The sequence below is a fragment of the Erinaceus europaeus genome, chromosome X (genome assembly GCF_950295315.1).
Source record: "Erinaceus europaeus chromosome X, mEriEur2.1, whole genome shotgun sequence".
Lineage (NCBI taxonomy): Eukaryota > Metazoa > Chordata > Mammalia > Eulipotyphla > Erinaceidae > Erinaceus > Erinaceus europaeus.
In genome coordinates, this window is record NC_080185.1 from 51,529,718 (window position 1) to 51,555,063 (window position 25,346).

The 25,346-nt window shown below is 36.7% G+C and overlaps 1 protein-coding gene across 1 annotated transcript in view; it reads right to left on the bottom strand.

Moving 5' to 3' along the window:
• Window positions 1-25,346, bottom strand: part of PAK3 (p21 (RAC1) activated kinase 3) — a 146,238-nt gene that overhangs the window by 110,709 nt on the left and 10,183 nt on the right. Inside the window, exon 2 of the mRNA XM_060182741.1 lies at window positions 8,160-8,361. Coding sequence (XP_060038724.1) covers window positions 8,160-8,334 — 175 coding nt within the window. The 5' untranslated portion in view covers window positions 8,335-8,361. The remainder of the gene's footprint in view (window positions 1-8,159; window positions 8,362-25,346) is intronic.

Here is a 25,346-nt window from a genome sequence, read left to right on the forward strand (position 1 = left end):
GAATTTAAGGGAAATGATGGCAGATTACATCCTATTTTAATATATTTTATTTTAAGCAGCATATGTAATATTTATAGTAGAAAAATATTCCAAGCCTCTCAATAAAACAGGTAGTTAAAAGTATCATCTTATATATTTTCAAGTTGCTAAGAAAATAGATCTTGATAGATTTCATCATAAGAAAGCAATTATAACTTGTATGATAATATGTGTTAATTTGACTTAAATTTAAGCTCATGTTGAAATAGCATAGGGCTCAATGGCCACTAAACTAGGAATCAAGATATCTAAAAGCTAGGTCTACTTTGCTTTATTAATAGTCAGGAGACGGGAGTCGGGCTGTAGCGCAGTGGGTTAAGCGCAGGTGGCGCAAAGCACAAGGACCGGCATAAGGATCCTGGTTCGAACCCCGGCTCTCCACCTGCAGGGGAGTCGCTTCACAGGCGGTGAAGCAGGTCTGCAGGTGTCTCTCTTTCTCTCCTCCTCTCTGTCTTCCCCTCCTCTCTCCATTTCTCTCTGTCCTATCCAACAACGACGACTACAACAATAAAACAACAAGGGCAACAAAAGGGAATAAATAAATAAAATAAATATTAAAAAAAAAAATAGGAGACTTTGTAGTTGTCACACAAATTCTCTGAATTGTTGCCTCTCTATATAAAATGCAATGTAGATCATCTTTGCCTCCGTCACAGGTTTAGATGTCATAAATGGGAAAGCACCTTGAACTCTGTGATACTACTACAAATATCACATTACCAATATACCTATCAATAGGATAACAGCATTTGCTGGAGAGTACAGTAGCCTGCCATTTTTCAAACCATCATTGTATTTATATGTGATTCCTTGGAAATATAATTACAAGCATAACTACAAAGAAAGAGGATTAAATTTAACTGTTAAATATTCAGAGCTCTAATTATGTTGTATTATATTATCAAATCCTCAAAGGATATACTTGGAAAGGCCCAATGGTGGGAGGTTCATTCTCCCGCCTTCAGGCAGTACCTGATAATTTAGCCATTAGAGATCCAATAGGATCTAAAAATTTTCATTCTTGGCAATTCATAATATCCAGTCAGCAGATCTAGATTTTTTTTTTATGTCTAGTTCCATTCCTTTTAGAGAAAATATCAAGCTCATTTCCTCCTAGGTCTTTAATGACTGGAAAACAAAATAGGTCCCCCCAAATTTAGCAGCCTTTAATGTATGTAAGTGGTACCTGATTCTGCATAACCATCTACATGCCCAAATCAAAGTTTGTTTCATGAGGATGATGGGAAAGAGGAATGATTGATTGCTCTATGCGAGTCTGTATGGTGGCCGCCACTCACACACGGAGATAATCATCACCTTCAGTGGCATCTTCAAAAACATTCAGCAACAATGATCATTTTGGCAAATCATAAGGAAAATGATCTTTCCAGTCAACTCACACCAGTTCCGCTTTCATTGACACCCAATTCACATGTGTAACAGTTTCAATGGAAAATGTTGGAAAATGAAAGGTAAAGATGAGGCAATGTCCTAAACCAGACACTTTCAATCATGTAAATAATTATAGAGGGCATAGTTAAAAGGAGTAAAAATATCTCTCTTACTTTCAGGAGAACAACTGTCCCTTACCCAGTGTCAGTTCCCCTCCCCTTGCAACATTTCCTTTTGGTACAACTCCCTTCTATCTACCCCTCTTCTTATCCATCTGCTGTCTAACACATTTCTTAAGCCCCTTTTCAATATTTTTTCTCAATTATTTCTCCCTATCTTTCCTTTAAGTTTATACATCTCCCAATCCTGCATTCCAAACTTATTTTGAAATTGACTGATGTTAGTGAACCACCGTATCTGTGGTATTTTCCTGCTTTAGTGGCCTTGAAGTGGAAGCACAGGCCATAGTAGATAGAGCATATTGTCATTGCACTTTCCCAGTTAAATCACAGGGAATATCTAAGTGGAAGCACAGGCCATAGTAGATAGAGCATATTGTCATTGCACTTTCCCAGTTAAATCACAGGGAATATCTAAGAATAAAGAAATAATCCATGCATCTCTTCCCTTGTGCCACAGCACTGACCCTGTAGGACAAGCCAAATGTTGTATCCTCCAGACATCCCAAAGGGCAGGGTAGTGATCTCCAAAGAGCACTCTTTATTGAACTGGATGGGTTACATTTAGAATACCAAAATAGAATAATTCAGGATGTGGTAGTCTCTGACATACGGTTTTCTTATTATAGAACCCTCAGCTAATTGAGACTTCCACCTGCTGGTGTAGTGATGTTAATTTAGTTTGAGCTGCTGCAAGATCCCAAAGGGACTTCAGCATCACTGAAGAAAGATTGCATACTGATCAGTCTAGTTATCACACTAAGTATTTTATTGTGCATTAGATGAAAGTTAGTAATGTGCATTGACCAAAACATTTGATTAACAAGACCATAAAAGATAACTTAGAGTTTTCTTTAATATATTTGTTGCACAGCAACGCTTTCTGCTGTGTAGCATATATAGAAGTTAACATACTCTAGGATAGGAGTATATATGCAATATATACTCTATATGCAATACAATATATGCAGTACAATAACAAAACTATATGGCACTTTTAAGAATTTTTCACATATATGAACACACTCATTTAAAACCTCAGCTTTCTAAAGTAAGCAACATATAAGCCTGTAAAGTACAGACACTAAATAATAAACTAACCCACAAAACAGCCGAATCAAATGTTAAGCATATCTCTATAGTAACACTTTCTCACATAATTCCTTTTAAAAGCATGGAAAAGTTTTTGTTTCTGAAAGTTGATATAAAAAGTCTCCTTTTATGAAATTCAATTATGTTGCAAGAACACTGCCATCTTTTTAAGGAAAAGTGAAAGCCAATATTGGCTCTCTTAGATGCTAGGAATGTAGGTTGCCACATATTCTTTCAGTTCCCTTGCAAAGCAGTGTGATTAGAGTTAAACAAGCAGAAGGTTTAGTCAGAGAGACCTGGGAGACTCCTGTGTTCCCTCATTTGATGTGTGACTCTTGACATCTATTTAAATACTTTAGGCTTAAATTGCCTCATCTGTTAACAAAAAAAAAAAAAAAAAGGAGAATCAGTATGGCTGAACGGTTGAATATTTTTATACATATAAAGTGCCTAGCACATATTTTGGCACTCACTAACTAATGATTTAAGTGACAGGTCACTCTCCATTTATCTTCATTGGACTAAGAGCTATTCGCTTCTAATCCTGGGAACCTTCCCTTTCCAGGGCTCATCAGCTCCCAAATCTCTCTGGATTACCCACAAACAAAATATACACAAACTGTGCTTTCTAAAGACATAACCTTTCACAAAGCAGTTCATGTCCTCTGAAACACCTAATGCCCAAGTGCAGCACAAGATACAAGACACATAAGCACACTTCAGAAGAACACAGACAACACACACACAAAAAAATGTCACCTCCAATTGCAGCCTCACCTGCTTCTTCTTCCAAGCTTCAAGTCCTTAACATCGATTATTTTTAAAGGCACTATGCCATTTTCAGACTTCTGGCTGATTTGTCTCATTATTTTTGCCTTGTTGATATATTTATGTATTCATTCATTCATTCATTCATTCATATATTTATTGCCCACCTCATTCCAAAATGAATTATCAGGCGGCTTACAAGAATACACAAAATACAATATGATAGCATATATTCAAAGTAGATAAGAAAGCAAAAGTAAAAAAGGGGGGTAGGTAGGAACATAAAAAGGGAGCCTGGAAGAAAGCGAATACAAAGTGCATACATACCATAGAGTGCCAATACAAGTGCTATGTATGGACCATACATTTGACTTCAAGTTTTCTAGTAACCACCAAAAAAGAAACCTGATTAGTCCCACTCTTCAAAGGATTCATAAAATAAAGTAAAAATCACTTGTTGAGGATGTCCTTTGACTAGCCTAAATTCTGAAACCTTTTCTATAATGAAATATTGTAAAACAGTTTTTCCTAATTCACTCTAACACCAATATTCAGCTCCTTGAAACATCATCAACAAAGATAGATCCTCAGTCTCAGAATTACATCTACTGTTTTTTTCCTGACTGTTTCTTGAAGTTCCATTTGGCCAATGAAATGTAACTATTAAAGAAATTTCTTAGAATAAACAAAAACCTCTGCTGTCACCAAGGCAAGTATTTTCATTTAGTTAAAGAAACAGACATTGTGAGAGTATTTGGAGTGTATCTTAACTATCCAATAGAAGAAGAAAATGGTTAAATAAACCATGACTAACTATATAATGTAATGAAATATACCATAAAATACCATAAGATGATACTTATGAAAATTTATAAAATATAGGAAAAATTTTATGATGAAAATGGCCAGTGAAAAAGTAGGATATAAAATTGTATATATTGTGATCTTAATTATATAAACATTTATATGTGTATATAGTCATAAAAATGTTCAGAAAGAAATCTACCAAGATGTTTAACATTGTTTCTGGGATTTGTAAATATGGGTGACTTTCATTTTTTATATGTTTATCTTTACTTTTCTCACATTTTCATATTAATGAGCAATTTCATAAGATTAGAAGTATTTGAAGAAAATATCAGTGCAGTTATCTTTGGCTTGTGAAATTATGGGCAATATTAATTTGTTATTTTTCTATAATTAAAATATGAGTTTTATTATGGACAAGGCTACTAAAAAAGAAAAAAAATTCTAAGCTCTTATATTTTGGTTGGTGTTTTTAAGGTCCAGAATGATACAAATGTAGTTGGACCTCACAATTTCTTGGCAATTTTTACTTTAAATAGCACTTAAGATACTTAGAATTACCTTTGATTATGAAAAATATCTGGGAAGTAAGTCGGGTATACTATGTTCACTTAACAGATGATGAAATTCAAGCTCAGAAAAACTAAGTGATAAGCCCCAAAGTGACAATAATCAATGTAGAGTTGGTCTAAAACCCAAGTATCCAGAATACAAGTGCAGGGTTGCTTCCAATAGTTCAGAAGTATTCCCCTCCTCAGCTATGAGGGTCAGGGTCTTGAATAACCCTCAAGTAGAAGAATTCAGTTGAGAAATTATTTTAGCAGGTAAAAAGGAAAAATGGCAGGAAAATGAGGTCATATGAACTCTTGAAAGTGCTTATCAGTTCTTTTTGTACATCAAAAACAAGGTTATACAACACAAAAGGAGTATTTACATAGCTTATTTTTTTTTCTAAATGAAAGGCTCTACATATTTTTCTATTTGACTCTACGGTAATTTCCAAGGGTGATGAAGTTGTATCACACACTATGGCAGTGAAAAATAAGAATGACAATGATCCAGTGAACAAAGATGGATTATTAATTCAAATTATGGATCTTCATGCTCTCAGAGTCATCTGAATCCAATTCTGAAAGTTAACAACTTGCCTGAAGCTTTAGCCCTTCAAGCAAGTGAATTTAAATAGTCCAACTTAGTGATTGGCTTTTCTGAAGATTTTATTTATCTTGTCACACCTTTTTTAAAGATATTTTAGTACTTCTGTACAGAGTTCAAATTTAATTATCCAAACTTTGCTTGAAGGTAGCTTATCAGCTATCCAGTAAAGGTATTTAAATGGCACTACTTGATGATTTGGCTCTTCTGAGGTTGTTTTCTTTCCAACATGGTGTTGTAGAAAGGTTCTTAGTACCTCTATAGAGTTCAATAAATCATTCAAATTTTGTCTGAAGGCAGATATTCTGCTGTTCATCAACAATATTAAACAACATTCATAATCAAGCTCAACTGAAGGTGGTTTCTATGATTTATGAAAGCAATATAATACATCTTTATAGAATTTTGCTAAATTACTCAAGCTTTGAACAGATAAGTTTGACATGTGAAGTTATATCACTTAATAAGGAAGTTGTTTTTTATTATTATTTGTTCTAAAATTCGTGTTTTTGTTACTTTTAACTACTTGTCTCAAGTCCTAGAGGTTCCTAATTATCTTCATCATCAGTTACAATAACCACATCTGGAGTACTAGAAGCTTCCTGAGAGTCATCATCCAGTGGCATCATATCACTTGAGTTAGTGCCAACAGGTTCAGATTCAACTCCAGCCAATGATTGCAACTGAGTCAAATGTTCATCCTCCTCCATAGATTCTTCTTGATCGAAATATTCTTTGTCTTCAGGAGGGATCATTGAAAGATATTTCACCATTTCTAGCCAAATCTTCTCCCAGGTCACATTAATGACAGGCTCTGTTAGACTATTTAATGCCTCTTTTATTAAGAACACAGCATTAGTGATGGTATAGGAATCCCATGCACTAGGATCCTCAGACAGAGGAACTTTTGCAAGATTTTGAACCACAAAGTTATACATTAATTTGGCATAAGCCTTCTTGAATGGTCGGATCAAACAGTGATCTAAGGGCTCAAGGATCTGAGATACACAACTAGTTATAAAGACTACCTTAACATTAGGATGCACGTTGGCAAATGCATCTGAGGAGCCAAAAGGACTATGAAGAATCAGCAGGACTTTAAATTCAAGGTTTTTTTCTTTTAAATAATTTTGAACTTCTACTAGAAAGCACTGTTCAAACCATTCCTTTAGGAGGGAAGGAGTCATCCAGGCTTTTCTATTAGCACGCCAATACACTGGAAACTTAGCTCGGTTTTTGCCCCTGAGAAGATTTGGGCATAGTTTTCTATAGAGCAGCAATGGTTTTACTATGAGGTGACCAGAAGTATTGGCACAAAACAGAAATGTAAGCCTCTCTGTCTTTGCTGACTTCATGTCAGCATCAGTTGGCTCTTGCTCTTCAAAAGGGCATGTCGGGTTATTCAAGGGCTTCCAAAGCATGGCAGTCTCAACAGCACCAAATATTTGTGCAGGCAGATAATCTCCTTCTATAATCACTTTCTGCAGTTGTGGAGGATACAACACAGGAGTTGCAGGATCTTGTTCTTTCTTTGGCACCCCCGACACATAAAGCTTCGTCTCCAGCTCATGGCGTATCATGAATTTTTCAAACCACCCCTTGTTCTCAGCGAAATTTTTTTCCAGACACATTTCAGTCTCTGAAAACATATCTTTGAAAATTCCTCTTGCACGGTCACAGAATCCTTGTATGGAAAGTGCTTCTTTATTCTTTTGCTTATTTTCAATCCAAAGGTTTAACATCTTTTTCATCTTTTCCATCCTTGAGTCATGAGGGGTAAAATTTCTTTTAAGTGACTTAGGTATACAAGTGTTAATGCTGGTTCTACTAAGAGTTTCAGCTTTCCTTATGGAACGGATTGTGGATACATTAATACCATACAAGCGGCCTACAAAGCTATTTGTTTTACCTTTAAGAAGCAGGTCTAGAATATCCTTTTTCTCTTCTAATGATATCACCCTTCTTGACCTTCTGGCAACTTTTTGTGGTACCAGTGCCCTTTTATTTGTTTCACTCTCTTCTGCCTCAAGGTTGGTACTGACAGAAGCCATGTTTAAGATGTATAGTAGTAATGCAACCTGACAGTTGCTGACTAGCGATTTTATATTCCCAAGTGTCCCAAAATGTAAGCATATGATATCGAAGCACCAAAAAACATTATGAACAACAAAAGAATAAATGGTAATATCTTGGTGATACTCAGTGTAACTACAACTGCTGTGCACAGCAAAATAATGAGAGGAAATAAATGACTCCAAAATTTCTCCCCCCTTATGATATAGCTAGAATGATTATAATGTAGCAACTTGCACTGATGCCTATATACTTGATTCAAACTTTTCTATTATCAAAAAAGTTTACAGATGCAAATCTACCTATACATAAACATCCAATAAGGACAACTTACATTTAGAAAGGGATTACTGCAACTTCTCCTCTAAATTATTAGAAAATCATTTGTTTATGTACTCAAGATAATACTGTTGCTTAACAGTATGAGTTCAATTTTATGGGAATGGTAAAGACAACTTAAGTGTATTTTCTGTAAAACCCACAGTTAAGTCAATCAAATATTATCCTCTGATAAAATTCAACCTTCGAAGATGTAGGTGTAAAGGTCTGGCAGGCACTGAATAGCCAATCCTCAAGAAATGACTACCCAAGAAAGAAAGTGACAATGAAAGAATAAACTGGCCCCTTTTCAATGCCCGACCACTGATACTTTACTTTTATCCCCTCCTCCTGGGAAGATAGAGCGAAGCCTGGCTTTCTTATTCTTCTCTTCAGGGGCCATGGGGAGTGGTTTGGAGCTGTGATTGAGTGCTGAAGAATCCCGGTTGTTACTATTCATCCTCAGTGGGGGAGCTGGGGGTTTCTCTTCATTATCCAGACTGTCAGACATTTTCAGTTAAAACTGATTGCACAGCTCCTAAAGAAGAGAAGAAAACATGATTTAAGTAAGCTGTAAAATATTTAGTAAAGTAAATATGTGAATTCTAGAATTTTAGGAAAAGCATTAGTTATATGTTTTAGATTTTGTGTTGATCATTTTGATGGGTTTCTTTTTTCAGAGGGAAAGGGGCTGCCTCCCCAGTAAATAGCAATGCAACTTCCCAAAGAAGAAAGCATGAGCAACAATTAGTAGAGCTACTAACACATAAGTCCCTTTCTTTTCTTGCAATAAAATTTTCTAGTTAACGTTTTAGTGAATTATTTTAGTCTTTTTATTTTTAAATTTCTATCTTGCTCAACTTGAAGAGTTCTATACATGAGGGCCAATGAGATAGTTTCAGCATTAAAGAAAAGGTTTCAGGTTTTTCCCGGGCACGGTCACATACCAGAGATGAGCAATGTTCTGATCTCTCTCACTCATAAAATAAAATCATTTTAGTCAGAGAGAATTTTTTTCATGAAAAATAAGGGATGGTTTTTTATTGTTTTTTTATTTACTTTTCTGGGTACACCATGGTTAGATTTTATAACTTTATGACCCATAACATTGATTTATTTCAATGTTCAGATGCTTTTGGTGTCTTGATTCTTACCTCAGTGTATAGTCTAGTGTTTTATAGAAATGTACTAAGATACAATCTAATAGAACTGATGCTTTTAGTAAAGTTGGGGCGTGTTGATAGAGGAAAATAATGTTCTATCTTCAAGTAACAGTTAGATGATAAGGTCAGGTCAAATATTTCCATCAGCAAAGAAGGGCTCCAAAAAGAACCACTTCCTGAAGAAATATATCATAACCTCCCTGATTGCCTAGTCCTACATCCTTGAATAAGAGATTATATGAACAAGTCTGTCTTTGGATAATTTATCTGTTTTATATTTCATTGTTCTGAAATATCGTCTGGAGCAGTGTAGCAGTATCACAGTCTTTCTATCTCTTCCTTCCTTCTTAATGTCTCTATTTTTCCATATATACATATACATACACACACACACACACACACACACTATTGGGAACAGTAGATTTAAATTACAGGCACTAAGCCCAAACAAAAACCTTGGTGGCAATAAAAAACAAACAAACAACAAAAAAAAAAAAACCCAAGACTTTGGCACCGGGCTGGCAGGCCAGTTATTTTTTTTTAATGATGTCTCCCAGTTTTGAGCCAGGTCTACACTGTACTGGGAGAAGCTTCAGTAATATTGTACTATCTCTATTCTCTCTCTATTTTTTTAAAGTTGGCTCAGAGCAATACAGCCCAGTGATGAAAATAACATTGTTTTGTCAGCAATGAGAAAAAATTGATAAGCCAAACATTTTCCTTTATGGGTAAGACTACAGTACAGTACAACGTAAAATGAAAAAGTATGTTCTCAAGAATTTATTCATAGATACTACTGGTAGAAGTTAACAGTTTATATGTGATGTTAGTGCTAATAGATATGAATTTTCTTTAGCATTCTGATTTGTATCCTTCTAAATTCACTGTTTCTCAAGAAGAAAAGTGAGTTTAAGACCAGTGGCTGTGGAAATTTCTCAACTGGCAGAGTATCAGACCGCCATGCTTTAAGATACAATTCTGAAACTTCATGTACTGGAGTATTACTCTGGCTTTTCTCCCAATGCCCACCTCTCTCCCGCCCCCCCTTCACTCTACCTTGTGTGAATCTCCCCCTGCTGCATATGTAATAAATAAACCTGTTTATTTTTTTAATTAGATAGGACAGAGAGAAATTGTGAAGAGAGGAAGAAGTATAGAGGGAGGGAGGGGAGAAGGAGAGAAAGAGAAAGAGAGAGCGAGAGAGAGACAAGAGAGACCAAGACCTGAAGCATTGCTTCACTGTTCATGAAGCCCCCCCCCCCACAAGGTGGAGATCAGGGGCTTGAACCTGGGACCTTGCACACTATAGTGTGTGCACTTAGCCAGGTGCACCACCACCTGGCTCACAGTTTCTTTTTCTATTGTACTGTTGTTTTAATACCCTAGGCTCACAATTAATGCCTAAATATGAGGCGATTATTTTATAAAGCTTGTTTAACCTAAATCTAGCTGGGAAAAAATGTTGAAATGCAAAAGGCATTGTAAAATAATTAAGGACTCAAATGAAAATAACTGGTATACAGATTTCTGTATGATTTGTCTTGCAGAAAGAGAAGGGAGATCAGCTTCTGAATGATACATATTTTCTAGTGACATATTAAGATGTCAGAAGTCAGAAACAAGCACATATCTATCTTTAAAGTGATAAACAAAGTTGATATTGTTTAATAAGCCAAGTGCGAGTCTGGGTCAGTCAGAGTTCTAGAGCAGCTACTTAATTTAAAATACTGGGCTTCTTTGTTTTGATGAACAGGTGTGGCTAAAAGTGGAAATTTTTGTTCCTAATTACTCTGTTGCCAAAAATTTAAACTGCTATTTTGCTTCTGTCAGGCTTCCTGACTATCCCAACCTAATTTCACCAAGTGTATTTTAGGCTGGGGGAAAAAAGGGACTATTCAGGATAGAAAATAAAATAAAACTCTATGCTGTATACACTATATCACACTAGTTATCCTTGGCCAGAATTTTATTTATTTATTTATTTATTTATTTATTTATTTATTATTTTACCAGAGCACTACTCAGCTCTGGTTTATGGTAGTGCAGGAGATTGAACCTGGGACTTCAGAACCTCAGACATGAGAGTCTCTTTGCATAACCACTATGCTACATACCTCTACCTCCTGGTCAGAATTTCAACACCACACACATGCTGTGTGGTCTGTATCACAGACATTTTGCAAAGGATGAAACTTTTAAGGCACACCTTCCTACTGTTCAACAAACTGGAATTGATTTTAATTTCTTTCAACTCCTCTGGTAATCGAAATAAAATGTTTACAGAGACAGAAATTAAATTGAAGAATATATATCCAGTTCAATACTAGGAAGACAAAGTACAATTCATATAATGACTCAATTTACCTAGACATTGAGGATTTGGTTTTGCTTGAACACCCTGTTATTACTTCAGCTCTTTGTCACCCATTACGAGGCATAAATTCATCTAGTTACTTCAGATAATTCCAATTTGATGACCAAAAAAAATCACAGAAGGATCTTGTTATCTTTGACTCACCTTCATTGTTTCAAAGCACACTTTAAGAAGACCAATGGAGAAAGGTTAGGGACCTGTAAGGAAACCTTGCTCTCATATATTCATTTCCCAAGCAAGAGGGATCTTCAACTATTGCAAAGATGAAGAAAAGGGGAGAAACCTATTATGCTATGTTTGTAAACAATGCCAATTTACTAAACCAGCTTCCTCCCCCTCAAAAGCTTTCTACAAAGGATACTATTAATGGTTCAATCTGCCTATGATGTCATTATTTCCAAGATCTTGAAAGGGACTGTTTTGTTTGGGGTGGCTAATAGGCCCTATTTCAAGAATTGTACAAAAGCACCATTATTCTCAAGGAACCAAATAAAAAATCTGTTTATCTTTAAAGTTTAACCATTGTCATGCACTTCTTCAACAGAATAGAAACTTGCAAGTGACACACTGATCAGATCACAGGCCATTCATATTGCTTTTAGAACTTGACCATTAGCACCATGGAGAAACAGCTAACTGTAACAGATAAAAAAGAAGAGTTTCTATCTGTTTACAAGCTGATTTCATTCTTTGCTACAAGGACTTTTAGGGGGAATTCAAATGGCTTCTGTGGGTGATATACACTTTTGATCCAACCCTTGGATCTGCCATGGTTTACTAATGTTCTGTAATTATAGTTTAAATTCATCTCCTGACACTAAAGTACTTGAACACCCCTCTTTCCAGCATACTAGAAAATATTACTTCTCTCTCTTCATATCTCCCTCCTCGTCCCGCCCTTTCTCTCTGTCTCTTTCTTAGACAGACATGCATACATGCGCACACACACACACACACACACACACACACACCCCTCTGAATTCTAGGGCATGTGTACACAGATGCATATACAAACACAGGCACAAAGTATTCATTGACTTGCCTTTTGACAGCAAAATTTACTGTAGAATAGTTTGGGGGGAAACTTTCATGAGAATAAATGATATCGGTAACAACAGTTAGTTGGTAGTATAAACAATTATCCACTCATTCCTTTAAAATACATTATCTTAGTTCACTGTCAAACTAAGCACTTAGTATGCAGTAAGTCAAAAAAATAAATAAATAAAGAAAGATAAAATCATCACATGCATTTTCCAGAAGTCATAGGAGAAGATCGATAATCAATTATACTCTAGCTAACATGAACAAAATTGATACTAGGAGGACTTTGGGACCCTGGTCCATAATTCAGTTGAGACCATGAGTGAATGAATTAATGAAAACAATTTTTAAAAGATGATTCTTTGTATATATGTTGAGCATGCAAATAAAAATGGCAATTGTGTTCATTTACAGCTGGTGCTCTACCTGGGCTATTAAGGACAACGATCCAAAAATAATGGCCCTACAACTTTCAGGGCCATCTACTAAGCCACAAACACTAAAATAAATATTGTCATCAAATAGGATACCAGGTATGTATTATTCTTTTTGCTTTCAAAATTTAAATAACTGTATGTTTTCCCCTAATGACACATAAAGCTACTACTGGCCTCATTTCAATAACAGAAGCCTAGACCAGCAGATGTACAGACATGACCTAATAAACCCAGAGGTAAAGCTTCAAAACTAATAGCCAGATAAGGATACTATCATAAGCCCATGAGCACACCAATATGGTTTAATAACTTTTACTGTCAAATAAGATGAATTAACAAAGGAATGAGAAGTAGCCTGTGGGAAATGTCAAGGGTAAGCATCCTAATGTTTCTGAGACATCTTCATAATGAATAGGGTGGCTAGCTAGGGCCCTAATCGGGGAATCCTGAGATTCCCAAACTGACTTGATGGACCTCGAACTCGAATAAATCCCTCTCTCCACTGTTATTGGTCAGGTCATTTCTTTTTTTTTAATATTTATTTTATTTATTTATTCCCTTTTGTTGCCCTTGTTGTTTTATTGTTGTAGTTATTATTGTTGTTGTCGTTGTTGGATAGGACAGAGAGAAATGGAGAGAGGAGGGGAAGACAGAGAGGGGGAGAGAAAGATAGACACCTGCAGACCTGTTTCACTGCCTGTGAAGCGACTCCCCTGCAAGTGGGGAGCCGGGGTTCGAACCGGGATCCTTATGCTGGTCCTTGTGCTTTGTGCCACCTGCGCTTAACCCGATGCACTACAGCCTGACTCCCTGGTCAGGTCATTTCTATCAGGAACAACAAAACAGACCCCTTTGTGGGCCCCCATAGGACCTTGCCCTCAACTTGGATCAACAATGGTAGAGAATGTTCCGTCCTTGAGGATGGACAACACACTCTATGCTACACCTGAGGAAGATGGGTCGAGACTCGGGCAGTTTGGAATGTTCCTACTCATGACCACAGAATGTAAGGTCAGATCTACAGGGATGCAGAGGTCACACAGGCTCCTAAAATAATTATGGGCCCCAGATCACATCAAATCGATGGGGTTTATAGTCAACAATATTTATACCCCTTTCCCATATTAGGGAGCTATTCTCTTCCCTGATCCAGCTTTCTGGTCCTTTTCCCAGCCATGACATCATCTCCCCAGACAATAATTAGGATCCACCTGCATATCAGATTTCAGGCTCAGGCAGAAAAAAAATAGTATAGCTACAGGCCCTTTGAAATATAACTAAATTATGCCTACTAGCTATCTATAAAATAAAATGGACGACCCCCCCCCCCAACACTCCATCTGTACTATTCCAGCTTTTAGGTCCATGATTGGTCGACAATTCGTTTGGCTTTGTATGTTAACTCTCTTTTCAGCCACCAGGTTCCAGATGCTAGCAGGATGAGACCAGACTTCCCTGGACAGACAACCCCACCAATGTGCCTTGGAGCTCCACTTCCCCAGAGCCCTTCTCCACTAGGGAAAGAAAGAGACAGGCTGGGAGTATGGATCAAGAAGTCAACGCCCATGTTCAGCAGGGAAGCAATTACAGAAGCCAGACCTTCCACCTTCTGCATCCCACAATGATCTTGGGTCCATACTCCCAGAGAGTTAAAAAAATAGGAAAGCTATCAGGGGAGGGGATGTGATACAGAGGTCTGGTGGTGGAAATTGTGCGAAGTTGTACCCCTCTTATCCTATGATTTTGTCAGTTTCCTTTTTATAAATAGTAATAATAATAATAATAAAGAGTAGGGTGGCTGAGGTCAGACCCCATAGACCTAATACCAATTTGGATACAACAAATGGCACACAATGCTTTAACAGCTAGGAGAAAGTCCAAGCTCATCAGATAAAGAAGGGATGACAAAAGCTTAATCGTTTCCTATTTTGTCACTTCCAGGCCACCCCATCACCTGGTGCTCTAGTCGTAGATACACTCAGCCTAGGATTATCTTACAGTTATGATGGGACTAAACCTCTAATCCCTGTCTTCACAATCACTGGTCACTTCCATCAGGGACATCATTATAAGCCCTATTGTGGGCCTCTCCAAGATCTTGCAGTCACTACAAAGTAGCAGTGGTAGGGCCTGGCCCACTTTCATACGGGAGGGTGGGTCAGCCTCCTCTGCCACTGAAGGAAGACTGCTCCTGAAATGAGTGCGGCCTACAATGTTCCCAGCAGTGACAATGAACTATGAGCTCACACTGACAAAGAGTCAGAGGTTATTCAGGGTCCTGTGCTAAATGTGAATATATATGGGCATTGGGTCAGATTGATATGGTAGACAGTTAATTGAATGTATATATTTTCTTCAAGTTTCGAAGCTATTCTCTGCTCTAAGACAACTTTCTAGTTCCATTTTCAACTCTGACACCATCTTCCCAGGCAATATTTTTAGTCTACCTCCATATTATCAAGTTCAAGCAAAATTTACTGAAGTTATAGGCCCCTATGAACATACCTAAAATAGAACTCCTAGCTTATCGCTACCCTTAAATACATACTCCCACCTGCTCTATTCTTACTTTACGGTTCCTGTTTATTAAACATTATGTCTTACATCTTAACTTCCTTACAGACACCAGATTTCAGATGCTATTATAATTCCATCCTGAACTCCCTGAGTGGATAACCTCACCAATGTGCCTCAGGATATCACCTCCTAGAACTCTACCCAAGTAGGAAAAGATAGAAACAGACTGGGGGTATGGATCAACCTGCCAATGCCAATGTACAATGGAGAATCAATTAAAGAAGCCAGAACTCCCACTTTATGTACCCCCAAAAGATTTTTGGTCCATACTCCCAGAGGAGGAGAAATGTTAAGGAAAGAGGAGCAGAGGACTCTAAAACCCAATTCTATCAGGACCCAGAAAGCAAAGAAGAAAAAAGATAAAGACATTTGGAAATATTAATACATGTAGGAGTGACTTAGAAAGCAAGAGAAGGCAGGATCATAGAAAAAATGGGCAAAATTATATATAGATAAGATAGATATATAGATAGACAGACAGAAAGAAAGACAGGCAAGCAGTTAATGAAATAAAAGCCAACCCATACTCGTGACCTTGAGAGAACCACTGCAGTTTCTAATGAAGGGAATGAGATCACAGAACTCTGATGGTGGGAACAGTGTGGAATTGTACCCTTGTTATCTTGTAATTTTGTAACCAGTATTAAATCACTAATAGATATATTAATTAATTAAAAAAGAATAGAGTGAAAAAAAAGAATAGAGTGGCAAGACCCCTTAAGCTGCTGAGATGACAGTCACATTGGAAAAAATGTTATGAAATTTAAAAATTCAGTGAATGGACCAAAGAATGTTCACTATGATAAAACATGTAACAAGGTATAAAAATAAATCAAATTTCTAAAACCTGGAAATTCTTACAATATAAATTAGTTTTGTAGATTAAAAATAAATATATTTTAATGACAACTTCTAGACTCTGAGGTATTAAGTAAATGTATATTTTATGTCAGCAATGCATCCTTAGACAATAATATCAACAGAAGGCAGCTGCTTGTATTTAAGGATGAAACTGTTGTGGTTTTTTTACTATTAAAATTTTGTATACATCGAATTGCACTTAGGGAGTAGGAAAAAAAAAGGAACCAAGAGGCACATACTATTTTTTTTCAGATCTTCTTTATAAACAAAAGACCACAACTTCCAAGACAAAGCTGACTGATCTTCCAGGTATGCACTATGACTGACAATCTATACTAACATAAAACACACTTTATCTTGGACACACTATTAGCAGCTGAACCAACCTGCTCAGACACTTACGGATGACAATAAAACTCATGTAATGGAGTGCCTTTAGTAGCTAAAAATAGGAAAAAAAATTCCAGCCTTCCACAGAATGGAAATGTATCATAACTTGAAAGATTAAAAACTGCTTTGCATTTCTATAGCAACTTTAATCTACACTTAAAAAAAACTTTTTATCTCCAAGAAGACATAAACCCATATTCCCATCCCAAGACTAGGTGAACAATGAAACAACAACTAGCCATAGCCTGCCAGGTGGATCCCAAATAGCATTCCAATCTATATTATCAAAATTGTACACAGTCACTATACATGTCATTCCCCTGAAAGATAATAAGCTCCTTGTGGGTAAGGATCATTCAGTCATAACTATGGCTTCATACCATACTATGGTGTCTTGATCCCAGTAAGCATTAAACACAAAATATAATAAAATAAGACGCTCATATTACCACACATTTATTAACACTATGAGTTCTTCAGAACCACCATAAGCCGGAGCTGAGCAATGCTCCGGTTAAAAAAAAAAAGTAAAATAAAACAAAGAGTATGTTTATCTTAATTCTTCATAAGCTTATATGCCTATTCAAAGTAAATCTGAATCAATAAGGAATATTTGGAAATACTGGCACTAGTCTAAATGCCAAATAGTAGAGAAGCAGGTAGAAGTTATCTACTATCTGGCTATCAATACCTCACTTTTACTATGACTGTAATTTACAAAGTTCTTCCATGTCTTGCTCCTTATTCAATGACCAAAGTGAAAAAAAAGTTATACATAGTTAACATCCTTGTTTTCCACATGAGGCACTTATAAGAACATAGAAGATAGATGTCTTGCCCAGGGTCAAAAATTAAGTGAGGGGGCCAGGTGGTAGTGCTCCTGGTTGAACACACATGTTACAAAGCACAAGGACCCAAGTTCAAGCACCCAGTTCACACCTGCAGGGAGAAAGCTTCACAAATAGTGAAGCAGTGCTACAAAAGTCTCTCTTTCTAACTATCTCTTCCTCCCTTCACAATTTCTCTCTCTAAAATAATATATTAAAATAATATAATAAAAAGAGACTAGAATCTCCCACTCTTTTCTATGTCCTTTCTTTTACACCAGTACAATGCACATTCAAGTACACACACACACACACACACACACACACACACACACACACACACACACACTCTATATAGACACTTTTGTCCTCTCAAAATATTCCTACAACAGTTTTAGCTTTCCATCACTTTAGGCTGATACTTACTGATTTCAACAACTATTCTCATCCAAAGTTTCAAGGCTAAGGTGATCTACCGACAGAACTCCAACAGGTTTTCATTGGTTTATAGTACCAATTCTTAGACGGCCTTGTTTTGGAGCTTGTCTGTTCTGAGACACTTACCAAGGGAACCCTGCTATCAGAGACAGGGGTGTGCTGTTACAGAGAGCCTCGCCTGGGAGATACCATTACAGTGTGTAGTGGAGGGAAGCCATTTCTAAGATAATTTGATCAGGAATAGCTGAGCTGTTTGTTAAGTAGATTTACAAAAGCAGCCAGACAAGCAAAGGAGGCACTATCTCTTTTCACATCTGCCTAGTTTCAATCTTAGATCTTGCAAAAGATAGTTTGCTACTGACACACATATAAGCATTCACACAGAACACAGTCATGTTTTCTCTCATACACAAAAGCAAATGAGGTCAGGACTGCTGTAGTCCTCATCTTTGCTAACATCTTCATGAGTAACTCCCATTGTTTTCAGTCAGAACTAGGCATTTATTGACTCAAATAAGCCTGTATTCTACAGTTGCAAATTTCAATGTCAGGTTACACAGAAGAAAATCAGGAAGTAAGACAAATTTATTTTGAAAATAACTTGTTCCTAAATGTTTGCAGCACCATACTTTGTTTTTCATGGTGTATCCTGCATGATTTAATGCCAGGCGAATGCTAATGATAATTTTGCATGCATAATATTTTCAAACTGATGCATTATTAGAGTTTTCCATTTTTCATTTCAAACATTTGTGTTTATACAAGAGATAATAAGGTGTATACAGAGCATAGGTAGGACTATTTTTAAACCTCAAAAAAGTGGATACTTTTAAAATATCTCAAGAGGAGGAGGAAAAGGAGAGGAACACTTGGATGTAGTAATGGTGCCATGAGTGGACTGGTGGGGAAGGGAGAACTGGACCTGGAAGAAAAAGGGGGCAATTATGTACAAATGTAGACACACAGTTGTAGAGATGATGGTTGGTCCATGTCTCCAACCTTAGAACTGCAGTGGCTTATAGTGGGAAGATTGGGGATTGAGAATTCTGGTGGTGGGAATGGTGTGGAAGTATACCCCTACTGATACATAATTTTATAAATCAGTATTAAATCACAAATAGAAAAATAAAATGTCTCAAAAGAAATGTATGGTAAAAAGGAAATCAAAACCTAATAATAAAATAGGGCCAATATAAAACTATGGTGGTAGGTGTGGTATGGAACTAACTACACACCTGCTTAAAATTTTAAGTCATAAATAGAAAATAGGGCCTAGTTCTCAAACCAGGATGTTTTCCTTGGAAGCATTCAGAAGGGAAAAAAAAAGTGAATGCCCAAGTGAGCAGGATATGGGGTTCTGGGTCCTTATAGCCTTCCCTGATCCACTTAAGTAAAATAGTTATAAATTTACTCAAATGTAAACCTAAGTATTCAATTTCCAAAAACTCTGCAGGCTTTCTGTATACCACACAGATGTCTTTACATTGCATTTCAACCCATATGTCACGGTTCATCATCCTATGTCCAGAGAACATTCTATTCTCAATTTCTCTACACCTAAATATATTCTCTATAGGGAAGGTACCCATTACATGTCTGTAGAAAAGTACTACATAGAGAAAATTGATATCTTGATATTAATTCTAAGACAGGAACTTAGATCAATTTAGCAAAACTCATATTTCGTGACATCAGACCAGAAACAGTGGTCAAAAATTTAGCAGTGACAAAAATTAAGTAACTCTTCATCAAGCCTCTGTCCTCTAACCTGAAATTACATGCTCATATTTGCAAAGAGCTTAGTGTATTCCTTAGCACATTTTGGGGGGTATAGTAGAAATGGTATCTACTAAAATGTTTCTCTCAACTAGTAGAGGAAAAAATGGACAAGTATGGAAATAGAGCAAAACCTACTTTTCACCTATTCTATTTATCAATGGTAGGGGATTTATAGCTGGCCACAATCTTAGTTAGAGGAATCTCTCCCTCCTATCTCCATCTTAAGGAAAACTTAAGGTTTAATAACACAGGAAACACAGGTTTAATAAAAAAACAATTCCTCCAGAAATCAGAATTCTGAAGGATGACCTCAACTGCACATGTTGACCTTCCCATGGCACTTTCCTGTGCCCATCTAACATAGCTATTTAACTGTAAGATATTAGATTCACCACTTTGTTTTTCTTGTTGCCATTTATTTTATTTTACATTATTTTATTTATTTATTTATTATTTTTGCTTCCAGGGTTATCGCTGGAGCTTGACGCCAGCACTATGAATCCACTGCTCCTGGTGGCCATTTTTCCCATTTTTTTGTATTGGACAGGCCAGAAATTGAGAAGAGAAGAGAGATAGAGAATGAGAAAGAAAGACAGACACCCGTAAACCTGCTTCCCCGCTTGCAAAGTGACCCCCTGCAGGTAGGTAACTGGGGATTCAAACCAAGATCCTTGCACAGGTCCTTGCATTTTATACTATATGCACTTAACCCAGTTTGCTAGTCCCTCGCCCCCCTTACTATCTTCTACTACTTGGTTACAACTGTCACTGTCCAACTTCACAAGATTTAGTTCATTCTAAAGCAGGTCTCACATGACAGTACATGATCAGCTTGCTTTCCCCATATTTTTGTTGCATACAAAGTGAAGACTGTCATGTGTCTGTATCAATCTTTCTGTGGTCTTTAGAAGCCCCTGGGCTAAGATCACAGGGCACAGTCCTTGGTTCAAAAAGGAAGATACAATATTTTGGTAGAAAAATACAAGAAAGCAAAAATGTAAGATTGAGTGTAAGGAGCTTCTTGCAGGGATAGGTAGGGAGAAAGGAAAGCCAAGTGTTTATATTACATACAGCCATATATTGAATAATATTAATCTTAATCTTCTTTCTCCTAGCTTGATAGATTCCCTGCACCCATGATATTGTCAGCAAGCCACTAGTCAGGTGACCTTTAGCAAATTGTTCCTACAAGCCCTAAAACCTTTTGTCCAGCTTAATAATGAAGGTCTATATGGTTACACAGCTATATAAAGAGAGGAAAAGAAAAGGTCTTATGTCATTGTCATGTTGCTTTTTACTGGAAAATAAACCAATTATTTTCATCTGGTTGGGTTTCTTTTCAAATAATTCTGAGACCAAAACAGACCACTGCTTTTTAAGGTCAGATAATGACTCAGAAAATTCATCTCCTAAGTAACCCATCTGTGCATGCATTCACTCAAACAACAAATATTTATTCAAGCTTAGGTGCCAGGAATGACAGTATTTGGTACTAGGAGTAAAGAGATAAAGCCCAGCCCTGACTGAGACTATAGGCTTGAGCTGTGGGTTTCATTTCTACCCATATATAATATATGAAGCACGTATTCAATGCACATATAAAATATAAGTACAAAGCAAGTAAGGGCATGTATGTTGCAATATTCAGTGGGAAAGAGATGTATCAGTTCAGAAGAGAGCGCAGGTCTTTATGTTCTCTTTATGCCACTCTATTGCATAAAAAGTCAGTGTCAGTAAGCATATCTCATACATAAGAAAACTATTTAATACTGTTTGAACGTAACACTTGAACAGGGTATTGAAAGATAAAGAAGAGTTTACCAAAACTTGAAAAAAAAGAAAGTATTGGATGGGTTTAAGATGTTACTAAATAGTATATTCAAAATAACCAATACTGCAACCACGCTGGGTTGAATTCCTTAGGCCTGGGTCTCTCTATGTTAAGTGGTGCTGGTACAAATAAGAGGTCCCTCAAAAAAATGACAGGTACAAAACTTAAAAACAAACCCCTTAAAAAAACATTTCATATTACATTGAAGCATTAAGTTGCATCTAATTATATGACTTTTATTTCAGTGGTTGATTTTCATCTACGTTTTTTTACATACCAAAAAGAATTACCTCCAAAAGGAATACTCAATTCCAGCTGCACTTTTGGATTATTCTGTGATATTGAGGAAGCCATTACACTTTTAAAAGTTTATTCATTCAGCATTCACAATATACCCAGGTAGATATAGGGTACTATGGACAGATAGTGAAGGAAACATAGCTGAGACTCAGAAGAGTCAGAGTACATAACACTTGACATGATATTAAAGTACAAATAAGAGCTCTCCAAGTTCTAAGGTGAGACATAAAGAGTGGTCCTTGCTGGCAAAAAGACTTCAATTATAATTACTGGGTGTTGGCCATGGCAGCTAAGTGCAAAGATGACAATAGTTTACAGTTGAAAGGACAGAAAATCAAAATGGTCTGAAGATGGAGGCATCACAAAGGAAATACATTTGAGTTGAATTACAAAGATCCAGCAACCAAATCATGATGAGGGAATGTTTCAGGCACAAGGAATAGCATGTGCTAAGGCCCAGTAAAAATTAAGAGACAAATCAGTGCATTAAGGTAACTGCTAGTAAACTTGATTTGACCACTACAGAGAGGAATGTGAAAAAAAGATCAGTAGAGGGAGTCGGGCTGTAGCGCAGCTGGTTAAGCGCAGGTGGCGCAAAGCACAAGGACTGGCATAAGGATCCCGGTTCGAACCCCGGCTCCCCACCTGCAGGGGAGTCGCTTCACAGGTGGTGAAGCAGTTCTGCAGGTGTCTATCTTTCTCTCCTCCTCTCTGTCTTCCCCTCCTCTCTCCATTTCTCTCTGTCCTATCCAACAACTACAACAACAATAATAACTACAACAATAAAACAAGGGCAACAAAAGGGAATAAATAAATAAAATAAATATTAAAAAAAAGATCAGTAGAAAGCAAATGACGAAAGGTCATGAAAGCTTTTCTACTGAGTTTGGACTCTTCCTGTCTAGATGAAGTGGTATAGGTAGAGGGATAGAAAACTTAATTTTAAATTTTAGACTCCTTTAGATAATTATTTGGGTGACGGTGGAGCAGAATTCTAAAGCTAGGAACTTGAGGAATTTCATTCCCATAGAATGTTTCAGGTAGCAATGTGAAAATGATTTTGAAAAGTCACAACAAAGAAAATGAGCCAGGGAGAAGGAAGCACCAGGTACTGTAATAATAGCAAGATAGTAGAGGATACATTTTGAGATAAGTTTCTTTTATGAAAATTGATTAAAGATGATAGGGATGGTCTATTAGGTTTCAAAGGCCATGGAAATTTGAATGGAAAACTGGGTAGAAATACATATATTCCTTTATTTTTCCTTTGGAATATAACTAAAATATGCCTACTAGCTATCTACAAAATGGAGACCTCCTTTCCAACTCTCATCTGCACTATTCCAGCCTTTAGGTTCATGATTAATCAATAATTTGTTTGGTTTTGTATGTTAACTCTCTTTTCAGCCACCAGGTCCCAGATGCTAGCATGATGCCAACCAGATTTCCCTGGACAGACAACCCCACCAATGTGTCCTGGAGCTCCGATTTCCCTGAACCCTGCCCCACTAAGGAAAGAGAGTCAGGCTGGGAGTATGGATTGACCTATCAACACCCAAGTTCAACGGGGAAGCAATTACAGAAGCCAGACCTTCCACCTTATGCATCCCACAATGACCTTGGGTCCACACTCCCAGAGAGTTAAAGAATAGGAAAGCTATCAAGAGAGGGGATGGGATATGGAGTTCTAGTGGTGGGAATTGTGTGGAGTTGTACCCCTTTTATCCTATGGTTTTGTTAGTGTTTCCTTTTTTATAAATAAATAAGTAAATAAATAAATACTGGAAAATAATATATTTTTTATAAAAATAATATATAATATATAAAATATATAATATATAATAATATATAATAATAATATATAATATATAATAATATATAAATATATATTCCATCTGCTGAAACTAAGAAGAATGTGAGAAAATTAACCTGTTTCGGGTTAATTTATGAATTTTTCAGCTTTGAGGTATAATCAACAAAATGTATATGAACTTAAAGTGAAAATTGTGTTGCCTTACTATATATATAATTTATGAAATGATTACTACAATCAAGTTAATTCACACATATCATGTCACATTGCTGCCTTGTTCTTTGAGGGTGCGGAAAGAATAGTTAACAATTTCAAATATATAACACAATATTCTGTTTAAATTTTTTAATGTTTTTTTAATATTTTTCTTTATTTTCCCTTTTGTTGCCCTTTTTATTGTTGTTACTAATATCGTCATTGTTAGATAGGACAGAGAGAAATGGAGAGAGGAGGGGAAGACAGAGAGGGGAGAGAAAGATAGACACCTGCAGACCTGCTTCACCGCCTGTGAGGCGACTCCCCGGCAGGTGGGAAACTGGGGGCTCGAACCAGGATCCTTAAGGCCAGTCCTTGTGCTTTGTTCCATATGCGCTTACCCCACTGTGCTACCAACCGACTCCCTAATTTTTAAAAAATATTGATTTATTCCCTTTTGTTGCCCTTGTTGTTTTACTGTTGTAGTTATTATTGTTGTTGTTACTGATGTCGTCGTTGCTGGATAGGACAGAGAGAAATGGAGAGAGATGGGGAAGACAGAGAGGGGAAGAGAAAGACACCTGCAGACCTGCTTCACTACCTGTGAAGCGACTCCCTTGCAGGTGGGGAGCCAGAGGCTCTAACCAGGATCCTTATGCCGGTCCTTGTGCTTTGTGCCACCTGCATGTAACCTACTGTGCTATCACCCGACTGCCAACACAATATTCTTAACTATTGTCATCATGCTGTATATTACATCCTACATGTAGCCTTCAGTTTCTATCTGGTATTCCAAATTGTGCCATAGTTTCTTTATTTCATTTTGTAAATGAAAACAAACCAACAAAAAAAACTAGCTTAGAATGGCAATAAAATCAATGAAGCTGGTGTGACTAATATTATTTTGGAGGCACTTGCATTAGCCAGTGGACAACCAGTAGTAATCATATTGCTTAGAAAATAATAGACATTCTAATATTTCAGCTAATAGAACAGCATTCATTATTGCTGTAGACAATTCTGAAATTATATACTTCACTGACAAATAATTGTACACAATCAAAATATCTGAAAATGGCCTTCAGATATATAGATACATATATCTCTTTGTTATGATTCAGTATACAAAGAAATAAAAACTCAGTGATGCTCAGTGTTACATTATTGTGCTCAGTGAAAGTAGTACTAGGACTACTAATAGGTAGCAAAAACATGTTATTTTGAAGTATAGGGTCTGGAAGATAGCTCCACTTGTTACTGTATCAATTTGCGTGGCTGGACCCCAGAAGTTGCAAGTTTAATCCCCAGAGCTATCTTTTACTGGAGCTGAGCAGTGCTCTGGTCCTCTTCCTACTTTCTCTCTTATAATAAATAAATCAATCAACATAGATTTATTTATTTGAAGAAACGTACAAACCACCTAACAAATAATAAAACCTGATGGGAGGGTTAGTGAAATATCTCACTTAGTGTACTGCTTTGCCATGTGTATAA